The sequence below is a fragment of the Schistocerca piceifrons genome, chromosome 2 (genome assembly GCF_021461385.2).
Source record: "Schistocerca piceifrons isolate TAMUIC-IGC-003096 chromosome 2, iqSchPice1.1, whole genome shotgun sequence".
NCBI lineage: Eukaryota > Metazoa > Arthropoda > Insecta > Orthoptera > Acrididae > Schistocerca > Schistocerca piceifrons.
In genome coordinates, this window is record NC_060139.1 from 5,127,363 (window position 1) to 5,141,068 (window position 13,706).

Genomic DNA, 13,706 nt, shown 5'->3' on the forward strand with positions numbered 1-13,706 from the left:
CATGCATGAACCGGATGACCATCATCTGTCAGAGCAACTCTACTCGCCTCCTTCTCCTACGGATGCCGACACATCGCCAATGTCTTCTGTTATATCAACCAGATTTTCCGCAATGGGCAGATTGGTGCACAGGACCCCAGCAGATTCGACCCCTACGTCTCCTGTCATCTCAACCTGTTATCATCGGGGACACTTCCGTCCGTACGGGAAGCCTCCTCCTCGAGACTTTAAGGCCAGTCAAACAACGCCTATGGACGTTAGCAATCTACAGGCCACCTCCATCAAAACCAGTGCAAAAAATTCAAAGGGGGGAAAAGTGTTGTGACTCGCCGATCTTTCAAGGTGTCGACGCACAGTTACGCGCTTCCTCTACATGCGGCACTGCCTGCCAGCCATGCAGCAGCCGTGCCACCTAAGTGACCAAGGAGCCAGTGGCCGCCAGACTTGGACTCAGTGCTGATTTGAATGTTACCGTGTTCACATGTCTTGTTTTGTCAACTTGCTCTGTGACTTACATGTGTTGTGTCGTTTTGAAATATATGTGTTCAACTTGACGTTATAACAGTAACACTAACCAAAACAGCCTTTCTGTGCTGGTACTGCGAACAGCTGGAAGCAAGGAGAAACTACAGCCATAATTTTTCCTGAGGGCAGGCAGTTTTACTGTATGGTTAAATGACGATGGCGTCCTCTTGGGTAAAATATTCTGGAGGTAAAATACTCCCCCATTCGGATTTCTGGGCGGGGACTAGTCTGGAGGACATCGTTATCAGGAGAAAGAAAACTGGCGTTCTACGTATCGGAGTGTGGAATGTCAGATCCCTTAATTGGGCAGGTGGATTAGAAAATTTAAAAAGGGAAATGGATAGGTTAAAGTGAGATACAGTGGGAATTAGTGAAGTTCGGTGGCAGGAGGAGCAAGACTTCTGGTCAGGTGAATACGGGGTCATAAACACAAAATCAAATAGGGATAATGCTGGAGTAGGTATAATAATGAATGAGATAATAGGAGTGCGGGTAAGCTACTACAAACAGCATAGTGAACGCATTATTGTGGCCAAGATAGATATGAAGACCATGCCTACCACAGCAGTAAAAGTTCATATGCCAATTAGCTCCGCAGATGACGAAGGATTGATGAAATGTATGATGAGATAAAAGAAATTATTCAGAAAGTGAAGGGAGACGAAAATTTAATATTCATGGGTGACTGGACCTCGATAGTAGGAAAAGGAAGAGAAGGAAACGTAGTAGGTGAATATGGAATGGGGGTAAGAAATGACAGAGGAAGCCGTCTGGTAGAATTTTGCACAGAGCATAACTTAATCATAGCTAACACTTGGTTCAAGAATCATAAAAGAAGGTTGTATACATGGAAGAGGCCTGGAGATAATCGAAGGTTTCAGATACATTATATAATGGTAAGACAGAGATTTAAAAATCAGGTTTTAAATTGTAAGACATTTCCAGGGGCAGATGTGGACTCAGACCACAATCTATTGGTTATGAACTGTAGATTAAAATGAAGAAATTGCAAAAAGGTGGGAATTTAAGGAGATGGGATCTGGATAAACTGACAGAACCAGAGGTTGTACAGAGTTTCAGGGAGAGCATAAGGGAACAATTGACAGGAATGGGGGAAAGAAATACAGCAGAAGAAGAATGGGTAGCTTTGAGGGATGAAATAGTGAAGGCTGCGGGGGATCAAGTAGGTAAAAAGACAAGGGCTAGTAGAAATCCTTGGTAACAGAACATATATTGAATTTAATTGACGAAAGGAGAAAATATAAAAATACAGTAAATGAAGCAGGCAAAAAGGAATACAAACGTCTCAAAAATGAGAATGACAGGAAGTGCAAAATGGCTAAGCAGGGATGGCTAGAGGACCAATGTAAGGATGTAGAGGCATTTCTCACTAGGGGTAAGACAGATACTGCCTACAGGAAAATTACAGAGACTTCTGGAGAAAAGAGAACCTGTTGTATGAATATCAAGAGCTCAGATGGAAATATAGTTCTAAGCAAAGAAGGGAAAGCAGAAAGGTGGAAGGAGTATATAGAGGGTCTGTGCAAGGGTGATGTATTTGAGGACAGTATTTAGGAAATGAAGATGAAATGGGAGATATGATACTGCGTGAAGAGTTTGACAGAGCACTGAAAGACCTAAGCCGAACAAGGCCCCAGGAGTAGACAACATTCCATTAGAACTACTGATAGCCTTAGGAGAGCCAGCCCTGGTAAAATTCTACCATCTGGTGAGCAAAGATGTATGAGACAGGCGAAATACCCTCAGACTTCAAGAAGAATATAATAATTCTAATCCCAAAGAAAGCAGGTGTTGCCAGATGTGAAAATTTCTGAACTATCAGTTTAATAAGCCTTGGTTGCAGAATACTAACACAAATTATTTACAGATGAATGGAAAAACTGGTAGAAGCCGGCCTCGGGGAAGATCAGTATGGATTCTGTAGAAATGTTGGAACAAATGAGGCAATACTGACCCTATGACTTATCTCAGAAAATAGATTAAGGAAAGGCAAACCTATGTTTCTAGCATTTGTAGACTTTGAGAAAGCTTTTGACAATGCCGACTGGCATACTCTCTTTCAAATTCTGAATGTGGCAGGGGTAAAATACAGGGAACGAACGGCTATTTACAATTTGTACAGAAACAACCAGATGGCAGTTATAAGAGTCGAGGGACATGAAAGGGAGGCAGTGGTTGGGAAGGGAGTGAGACAGGGTTGTAGCCTCTCCCCAATGTTATTCAATCTGTATATTGAGCAAGCAGTAAAGGAAACAAAATAAAAATTCAGAGTAGGAATTAAAATCCATGGAGAAGAAATAAAAACTTTGAGGTTCGCCGGTGACATTGTAATTCAGTCCGAGACAGCAAAGGACCTGGAGGAGCAGCTGAACGGAATGGACAGTGTCTTGAAAGGGGGATATAAGATTAACATCAACAAAAGCGAAACGAGGATAATGGAATGTAGTCGAATTAAGTTGGGTGATGCTGAGGGAATTAGATTAGAAATTGAGACACTTAAAATAGTAAAGGAGTTTTGCTATTTGGGGAGCAAAGTAACTGCTGATGTTAGAAGTAGAGAGGATATAAAATGTAGATTGACAATGGCAAGGAAAGTGTTTCTGAAGAAGAGAAATTTGTTAACATCGAGTATAGATTTAAGTGTCAGGAAGTCATTTCTGAAAGTATTTGTATGGAGTGTGGCCATGCATGGAAGTGAAACATGGACGATAAATAGTTTGGACAAGAAGAGAATAGAAGCTTTCGAAATGTGGAGCTACAGAAGAATACTGAAGATTAGATGGGTAGATCACATAACTAATGAGGAGGTATTGAATGGAATTAGGGAGAAGAGAAATTTGTGGCACAACTTGACAAGAAGGAGGGACCGGTTGGTAGGACATGTTCTGAGGCATCAAGGGATCACCAATTTAGTATTGGAAGGCAGTGTAGAGGGTAAAAATCGTAGAGGGAGACCAAGAGATGAATACACTAAACAGATACAGAAGGATGTAGGTTGCAGTGGGTACTGGGAGATGAAGAAGCTTGCACAGGATAGAGTGACATAAAGAGCTGTAGCAAACCAGTCTCTGGACTGAAGACCACAACAACAACATGCTTTATTAGATACTAAGCTATCTTTAGGTACCTATGGATGTTTGGATTCCATTCCAAGATGTTCCACTGAACAGATCATGGCACCCAAAACAAAGGAAGTATAAATTACAAGTGTAATGCTTCTAAACTAACTTTTATTGAAAAATTGTAGTACTTTTCTGCAGGCTGAATGAGAACATTTATCAACGGTTCATAATTTTTTGGCCTTTTCGGCTGACCACAAATAAAACTATACCTGGGCCGCTGAAACATTGCACTTGACATTTGCGTATGAAGTTGGCAGCGTAACAGAGTAACAAGTGAAGAACGATAGGCGCTAAGCGTTCAGCGTGGGGCGGCAGCCAATCACAGCGCAGTGAGCACTGCTGTTACTCACGTGCTGTGACGTGAAAGTTCCCACGTTGCCGGCTTTGTTTAGTGAATGTGTATACAACGTGAATTGTATGTTGTTTACCGCGTGTTTTCATCGTACTGTGTGCTATATCGTTGTGACTTTTGTTACGTTGTGAGTGTACATACTTGGAAAATGCCACCGAAAAGACTTCGTTCACCTAGTGACAATCCTTTGCTTCGAGGGGCGCTGCTAAACAACCAGGCACTGGAGTTAATACGCAGAACTCTTTGAGTTTTACAAGCAGGAGAAAAACTACGTAAGCATTCATGGTCAGCCATCAATTCCTGCCGACAAAGTGGTGGAATGTACGTCGAAAACTCTTGGTATTAGTGCAAGAACCGTAGTAAGTAAGGGAGTATTACTACAAAACTTGGAAGATACTGAAGTGAGCCGTAATGACTCCGAGCTGTCTGGATCAAATAATACATTTTTATCAACCCCGGGAAAGAAGAAAAAAGCGGTCTAATCCTATCAGAGATTCAGATTCTTTCCAGACTGATGCAATTCGTAGGCATGTTTATGCTTACTACAGCAGAAAAGAGTATCCGACTGTAGCTAAGTTATTAATCTCTTTAAAAGAAAGTGAACTCTTCAGGGGTGGTAAAACATCACTAAAAATTGTACTAAAAAATATGGGTTTCCGTTACAAAACGCTAGACGGACGCAAAGTACTGTTAGAGAGGGCACATATTGTTACCGCTCATAGCATTTTCTTGCACAAAATTGTGGGCAGAGACATTCATTCCATAGTTTGGCTAGACGAAACGTGGGTTAATGCTGGGGAAGCTGTCAGTAAATGTTGGACAGATAACACACCCAGCAGTAGCGGCCATCAGCCGACGGGAAGAGGAGCTAGATTAATTGTGGTCCATGCAGGCTCCTCCAGTGGCTTTGTCCCTGATGCACTTTTAGTTTTTAGATCAAAAAAGACTGGTGATTACCATGAAGATATGGATCACACACGATTTGTTGAGTGGTTCAGGAACCTTTTAAAACAATTTCCTGTCCCTACAACAATTGTAATGGACAATGCTCCATATCATTCGGTGATACAGAACAAAGCCCCAACCACAAATGATCGGAAAGAAGTTATGGTGCAGTGGTTACAGGCTCGAAATATTGCAGCGGATATGAGTATGACAAAGGTTCTGTTATATTCTCTTGTTAAAGAAAATAAGGCTACGACACCTACATATGTAGTAGACGAATTTGCCAAGGAGCAGGGTCATACTGTAATAAGGCTGCCACCATATCACTGCCATTTCAACCCTATTGAGTTAATATGGAGTGATGTAAGAATGTATGTAAGGAACAACAACAAGTCCTTTACAATAACAGAGGTGGAAAAGCTGTTGCGTGAAGCTCTTGTGACTGTGGATGCAGCCTCATGGAGAAAAAAAGTAGAGCACGTCGAGAAGCTTATACGAGCAGCACAGACAATAGAGGGCATTATCAGTGGCCATGAACAATTAATGATTTGTCTTGCTGATGACGACGATGAAGACGGTTTTGGCGATGAGTCGGACAACAGTGACGATGGCGAGCTGGATGGAATTGCGCCATTATCGCTGTAAATTGGTGAGTGAAAAATTACTAATATTGGTTATTTATTGCAATCTCGGTTATTATTTATTTTGTAAACTACGTACATGATTGATTTTGAAGTACCAGTCGTCAGATGCTTGTTTTTTGTATTTCTTTGCTCCGTTATCAAAAGGGTGCGCATTGTTATGCTTTTACATGCATTATTATACGGTCGTTTACTTCCTGTCATTGTAGTACAACTAAAAACGAGTTTTTATATACACTGTAATTGCTCAATCGCTTGCATTTACGAGATGGGACGGAAAACTGTATCGTCTGCTGTGTGTATAGAGGCTGCTGTTGCAACATCGCTATTACAGTATAGCCAACCTGACTAGACAAAAAGCGAACTGTCAAGTGCAATGTTTCACCGGCGGGGGTATAGGATCTACTTCATATTTTTGTTATATCAGATTTATTGGATAAAAGTGTATATTTTCTTGTACATATCATATTTCTGTCCAGAATCTTGGACAGATAGATGAGACTTATTACTACTGTGGAAAAATATTGCTGTCTCTTTTCTTTGCATTCTGATCTACTTAATGTGACATTTGACATATAATTCATAGGTATTCTTTGATGTTCCAGATTAAGTTACTTACATTGAAGAGTATCACATTGAATGCAATGACTTGGGTATGGTGGAAAAGTAGGTAGCCAGCACAGTTTCTGTTACTCAGTTAGTGTTGTGAAAATTAACACACTGGCTCTCAGAACTAATCTTCCCATGCTGTTTTCCCCAGTGTGTGTGAGTACTTCCTTCTGATGCACAGGGCATCTGCAGGAAATATATCTTGTGAATTGTCTTGGTTTCTGTAGCAACTTCTAATAAATAGTACATAGCGCATTCTTTGCTTGGACAAACAAAGATATTTAGATATTTGATATCAAAACATTCACTGTGCTTTCACCCAAGAAAAAAGTCTTTATATTTGCAGTTCATATCTGGCAGGGCTGCAGCTGAGTGGGGAAGTTACAACTTAACAGGAAGTCATACAGTCTCATATAATGCATTTTTAAAATCTGATAAAATTCCATGTTACTACTAAAATGAAATTACAGGAAATTAAGAAGCAGCTGTGTGCATAAGGGAGGCAAAGATAATAAATGATGTTTACCCTTTGATAAGTAAAGGAAAAGCGAAAATCTGAAACAGTAAAGCACAATATAAAAGACAAATCAAAAGAAGGTGCAACAGACAAATAAAATGAAAAGCAACCAGTGCAAATAAATTGAAATATAACATTTCATTAACAGCAAATATTAACATTACACAACAAATAAAGAGCTGCAATGCCTTCTAAAATATGAATTCTTCTAGATAATCAAACAATTGAAAATCCAGGATGGAATGTAACAATACCAGAGAAGGAAAGTTGCTACTCACCATATAGCAGAGATGCTGAGACGCGACAGGCACAATAAAAAGATTCACACAATTAAAGCTTTCAGCCATTAAGGCCTTTGTCGGCAGTACACACACACACACACACACACACACACACACACACACACACACACACAATCAGCAGTCTCAGAGAGCTGAGACCACACTGCGAACAGCAGCACCAGTGCATGATGGCAGTGGCAACTGGGTGGGGGTAACGAGGAGGCTGGGGCGGGGAGGGGGAGGGATAGTATGGTGGGAGTGGCAGACAGTAAAGTGTTGCAGTTTAGATGGAGGGCAAGAGAGAAGGTGCGGAGAGGGGAGGGGGTAAGTAGTGCAAAGGAGAAAAAAAAAAAAATAATAATAATAATAAGACTGGGTGTGGCAGTGAAATGACGGCTGTGTAGTGCTGGAATGGGAACAGGGAGGGGGCTGGATGGGTGAGGACAGTGACTAACGAACATTGAGGCCAGGAGGGTTACGGGAACGTAGGATGTATTGCAGGGAAAGTTCCCACCTGCACAGTTCAGAAAAGCTGGTGTTGGTGGGAAGGATCCATATGGCACAGGCTGTGAAGCAGTCATTAAGATGAGGAATATCATGTTTAGCAGCGTGTTCAGCAACAGGGTGGTCCACTTGTTTCTTGGCCGCAGTTTGTCGGTGGCCGTTCATGCGGACAGACAGCTTGTTGGTTGTCATGCCTACATAGAATGCAGCACAGAGGTTGCAGCTTAGCTTGTAAATCACATGACTGGTTTCACAGGTAGCTCTGCCTTTGATGGGATAGGTGATGTTAGTGACCGGATTGGAGTGGGTGGTGGTAGGAGGATGTATGGGACAGGTCTTACATCTAGGTCTGTTACAGGGGTACGAGCCATGAGGTAAGGGATTGGGAGCAGGGATTGTGTAAGGATGGACAAGTGTATTGTGCAGGATCCGTGGACTATGGAATACCACTGTAGGAGCAGTGGGAACAACAGTGGGCAGGACATTTCCCATTTCAAGGCACGACGAGAGGTAGTCGAAACCCTGGTGGAGAATGTAATTCAGTTGCTGCAGTCCTGGACGGAACTGAGTTACGAGGGGAATGTTGCTCTGTGGCTGGACTCGGAATTTGGGAGGTGGTGGGAGATTGGAAAGATAAGGCACGGGAGATTTGTTTTTGTACACGGATGGGGGGATAATTACGGTCAGTAAAGGCTTCAGTGAGACACTCGGTATATTTTGAGAGGGACTGCTCCTCATTACAGGTGCGACGACCATGAGTGGCTAGGCTGTACAGAAGGGACTTCTTGGTATGGAATGGGTGGCAGCTGTCGAAGTGGAGGTATTGCTGGTGGTTAGCAGGTTTGATATGGACAGAGGTACTGATAAAGCCATCTCTGAGGTGAAAGTCAACATCTAGGAAGGTGGCTTGTTGGGTTGAGTAGGACCAGATAAAGCAAATGTTGGAGAAGTTGTTGAGGTTCTGGAGGAATGTGAATAAGGTGTCCTCACCTTCAATCCAGATAGTAAAGATGTCATCAATGAATCTGAACCAGGTGAGGGGTTTAGGATTCTGGGTTTTTAGGAAGGATTACTCTAGATGGCCCATGAATAGGTTAGCATAGGATGGTGCCTTGCGGGTGCCCATAGCCGTAGTGCGGATTTGTTTGTAGGTAATGCCTTCAAAGTAGAAGTAATTGTGGGTGAGGACATGGTTGGTCATGGAGACTAGGAAGGAGGTTGTTGGTTTAGAATCCATAGGGCGTCTGGAAAGGTAGTGTTCGACACCAGTAAGGCCATGGGCATTAGGAATGTTAGTGTACAGGGAGGTGGCATCAATAGTGACGAGCAGGGCACCATGTGGTAAAGGGACAGGAACTGTGGAGAGTCAGTCGAGAAAATTGTCGGTATATTTTATATAGGAGGATAGGTTCCGGGTAATAGGTTGAAGGTGTTGGTCTACGAGAGCAGAGATTCTCTCAGTGGGGGCACAGTAACTGGCCACAATGGGGCATCCAGGGTGGTTGGGTTTATGGACTTTAGGAAGAATGTAGAAGGTGGGAGTGTGGGGAGTGGTAGGGGTAAGTAGAGAGATGGACTCTGGGGAGAGGTTCTGGGATGGGCCTAAGGATTTGAGTAGTGACTGGAGATCCTGCTGAATTACTGGAATGGGATCACTGTGGCATGGTTTGTAGGTGGAAGTATCTGACAGCTGATGGATTGCTTCTGCCATGTAATCCTTGTGGTTCAAAACAACAGTGGTGGAGACTTTGTCAGCCGGTAGGATTATAAGGTCGGGATCAGTTTTTAGATGGTGGACTGCGGTTCTTTCTGTGGATGTAAGGTTAGTTTGCATGTTGAGGGATTTGGGGAATAATGCTGAGGCGAGGTTTGAGGTTAATAAATTCTGGAAAGTTAATAGGGGGTGGTTTGGAGGCAGTAGGGGTGGATCACAATTGGATGGAAGAGTGAACTGAGTTAGGCAAGGTTCAATATTGGTCTTTGGTTGAGTCTGATTGGTCGGGTTGGTAGCGAAAAAATGTTTCCATTGTAGGGACCGGGAGAAGGAGAGAAGGTCTTTAACTAGTCCAGCATGGTTGAATTTGGGAGGCCTTTGGAAAGGACTGATATTTCTGTGGGACTAAGGCTTCCGGAGGAAAGGTTCATAACTGTGTTGTGGGTCTGTTTAGGTTCTGGGTTCTGTGTGGTCGTGGGAGGGATTTTTGGAGAGTGGGGTAAATGTAGTAGCTCTGCGAGACAGGGTTTGTCAGCTATGAGGGGGCGTGGGGGAAGTCTGGAGATGGTTGTAGAAGTGGTGGGCAGTGGTACTCCAAGGCGGGAGAAGGAAGTGAGTAGGATGGAGAGCTTTTTGAGGTGGCGTTGTGCATGTTGCTCAAGTTCCTGCATGGCAAGGGTTTCAATATGTGTTATGGGTTCCAGGAATTTGGAATTGCATAGCAGGAGAATTTTGAGGATGGAGAGGAGGTACTGTAAAGAGGGCTGGGCTTGGTTGATATGGTTTTGCAGCGCTACGTTGGTGAGGGCTAAGGATTGGCGGAATCTGAACAGGTGGAGGTCATTGTGGAAGGAGGGGTGGCAACCAGAGATGGGTAATTTGATGGTAAGGCCATTAGGGGGGATTTCATGAGCCAAGCAGCAACGCAGGAACAGTATGTGGGACTGGGATCTGGCTAGGAGTAAGGAAACTTTTCTGTATTGATGCAGATGAAAGGAGCATGGATCCATGGTGGTGCAAAAAATGCGAAAAATTACGTAAGAAAGTAGAATTACATCCAAAAAATTACACAAAAATATGCCCAAATACGTGTGAAAATTATGAAAAGGACGAAATTGATGCACAAGGGGGGGAAAAAACGAGATGAAATCTGAGGAAGACGACGATAGTGAAAGGTGAAAACTCACTAAAATTTGCGAAAAGTCACAAGGGTCAAATTAGAAAATAACTAATCAATAAGAAATATATGTATATTACTGTGGGTAGCAGGTTAAGGGCGGATAAGAGTAAGGGGGGTGGCAGATGTGACTGAAAGAGGTGGATTTAGTGGCTGTGAACAGGCATAGAACAGAGAAAGTGTGGGGGTGGGGAGAGGTTCGTAGTTAGAGATACAAGATCCTATGGCATCGGAAAAGTGCGGGAGATAACACGCAAAAATCCGGGAACTGACACAAGGAGCGTAATCAGTTTGAAGGTATAGGCGTGATCAGTTTGAAGGTTGTTGTTGTTGTGGTCTTCAGTCCTGAGACTGGTTTGATGCAGCTCTCCATGCTACTCTATCCTGTGCAAGCTTTTTCATCTCCCAGTACCTACTGCAACCTACATTCTTCTGAATCTGCTTAGTGTATTCATCTCTTGGTCTCCCTCTACGATTTTTACCCTCCACGCTGCACTCCAATACTAAATTGGTGATCCCTTGATGCCTCAGAACATGTCCTACCAACCGATCCCTTCTTCTGGTCAAATTGTGCCACAAACTTCTCTTCTCCCCAATCCTATTCAATACTTCCTCATTAGTTATGTGATCTACCCATCTAATCTTCAGATGCAGAAGGGTATAGGCTTCATTATATCGGCGGGAGTAATGTGGGACCTAAGGTGCTGCACTAACAATCAGTGTGGTCTTGATGCCGTCTGTTGAGCGCAGCCGAGACGGGTGATACAGTGTGGCTCATAAGTAGAGCGTGCAGTGTGGTTTGTAAGACAACAAGAGAAACACAGGAAAGAAAAGAAATAAGGAAGGAATGACATTGAGTATAGTAGATGCAAAAGAATGTAGTTACAAAGGAAAACAGCACAGGGTAAGGATCGAAGAAAAGCTGTGAGGCAAAAATCAAACAATGGAAAATCCAGGATGGAATGTAACAATACCAGAGAAGGAAAGTTGCTAATCACCATATAGCAGAGATGCTGAGTCGTGATATGCCACACCCAGTCTTTTAATTTCTTTTATTTCTCTCCTTTCCACTACTTATCACCTCCCCCCTCCGCACCTTCTCTCCTGCCCTCCGTCTAAACTGCAACACTTGACTGTCCACCACTCCCACTATACTATCCCTCCCCCTCCCCGTCCCAGCCTCCTCCTTACCCCCAACCAGTCGCCACTCCCATCATGCACTGGTGCTGCTGTTCGCAGTGTGGTCTCAGCTCTCTGAGACGGCTGATGCGTGTGCAAGTTGCATTTATGTGAGTGTGTGTGTCTGTTGCTGACAAAGGCCTTAATGGCTGAAAGCTTTAATTATGTGAATCTTTTTATTGCGCCTATTGCGACTCAGCAATTCTTCTAGATATTTTCACTTGTATAAATTCAGAAAACAATATATACGAAACTTACTGTTCCTGGTGGGCCATGCAATATAATTTCTGGAACTCCTACATCCTGTATTGTTAGAGCAACTCCAGGTAGTCCTCCGATGTTGTCCCAGGACAGGTGAGTAATAAAAATATGTTCTAGTTTAGACAGCTTCGCTTTGTGCTCATGTGCCAGTCGCTGAGTACCTTCACCACAGTTGAACAGGTACCTAGAATAAGAAGTGGATAATGTAGATGTGTAAAAGCTAGGTTAGTACATCATTCACTTCAAAGACCTAGAGCAAGGAGATCTTCAGGGATGTAGTCGACATTACATTAGGTAAGAAAATCATTAACAGTAACACATATTAACAAAACAATTCATATGCTAATGTTCCTTCCACAGGCAGCAAGAGATGGCTCTCAAGAAAATGGGGGGCAGGGGAGAGAGGAGTAGGACAAGGAGCATGACAAGGATGAGGATAAATACTATCACACCTGTCTGTTTTCACCAGTGATGTCATAGTGGATCCAAAGGTGCAACACATACAAGATTTCAATGTGATGGCAGACACTTGCAAACATTTCCATGGAACCAAAATGTATTCATGAATTATAGAATCACACCAAATTCTTAATATAAATAACCCATGAACCATGGACCTAGCCAGCAATGATTGCAGCAGATTGCTGTACTGTAGGAGCAACCGAAATGGACAGTTTCTGTTGAGATGCCATGCCAGACAAACATGTCGTTCCTGAAGAGAGGCAGTAGGCTTTTCAGTACTTGCAGAGGAAACAGTGTTGATGATTGACTAATCTGGCCTTGTAACATCAACCAAAACGGGCTGCTGTACTGGTACTGTTGATGTGTACACATCGACCTAGCAGTTATCGATCCCATCTGCTCGCCTATAAAGCGAGCGCCTGAGGCGATCCACAAGAGACAGAGTGAACACAGAGCCGCTAGGAGGCGTGAGTCGCGCATGCACTGTGTTTGGAAGCACGCTGGGTGGCAGAATAAGCTGGTAATGCGTAGAACTGAGACTGTTGCTACTGGCATTGGTGATTCTGACTTTCATTGGTTTACGGGACTCTGAGTGGACACTTGTTGCCTCATTCGAAATTCTCGTCAGCTACTTCAGTCTGTGCTGTGGGTATTGCCAGCTGCCAGTCCTGAATGATTTCCTTAGTAGTGAAATGGCCATGTTTTGATGGTTTATCAAGTGTGGTTAAATTTTTTGTTATTTTATTTACTGGACCAATTGGTTGCTTGGAGTTTTCCAGGCCATAGTTTAAATTGTCGTTATTGTCTGGCCTGTATTCCCTGAAGCACGTATGTACATGTTTTTGAGGCTTGTTGAATTCAAACCACCTGTTTGTGTGTTTTAAAAGCTTGTGTTGTTACTTTGTGTTCTCTCCCATTTGTACAATGACCTGTCTGAGGAAACAAGCGAGCTGGCCCGGTAGATTGTTGGAGAGTAAAAGGACTCGTACCAACAGTGGCAGTACATGTGTAATGAAAGGAAACCTGTGTAATCCTGCTTTAAGTATATGCCCCCAATTATAACCATTATCTCTTGATGCATTTGCAGTTGTGTGAGTGGTGGCTTAGTTTTAAAACCACGAGTTTGCTTAATGTTGTTTAATGATCCTGTGTTGAACTATTGCAGAAGTTAACTCTAAAGTCATTTACTTGTAGCTTGAATTTGTTTTAGAGATTTCTATATTTCATTAGAGTAACGTTTTTATGAGAAACTTTTTTATGCTCTGTGTTTTTTTTTTCTTTTTTCTTTTAATCATGAGCTCATTGGTAGATGCCGGCTTAGAGTAAGACCAAAGGTTACATTCTGGCCTAGTGATTTTTCTAGTTGAAATACCAGCCTTATTGGATTCTGATTGCT

General features: G+C 42.8%; 1 protein-coding gene across 1 annotated transcript in view; it reads right to left on the minus strand.

Moving 5' to 3' along the window:
• LOC124777256 (ribonuclease Z, mitochondrial) overlaps positions 1–13,706 on the minus strand; it is a 145,262-nt gene that overhangs the window by 120,669 nt on the left and 10,887 nt on the right. Inside the window, exon 2 of the mRNA XM_047252583.1 lies at positions 11,846–12,032. Coding sequence (XP_047108539.1) covers positions 11,846–12,032 — 187 coding nt within the window. The remainder of the gene's footprint in view (positions 1–11,845; positions 12,033–13,706) is intronic.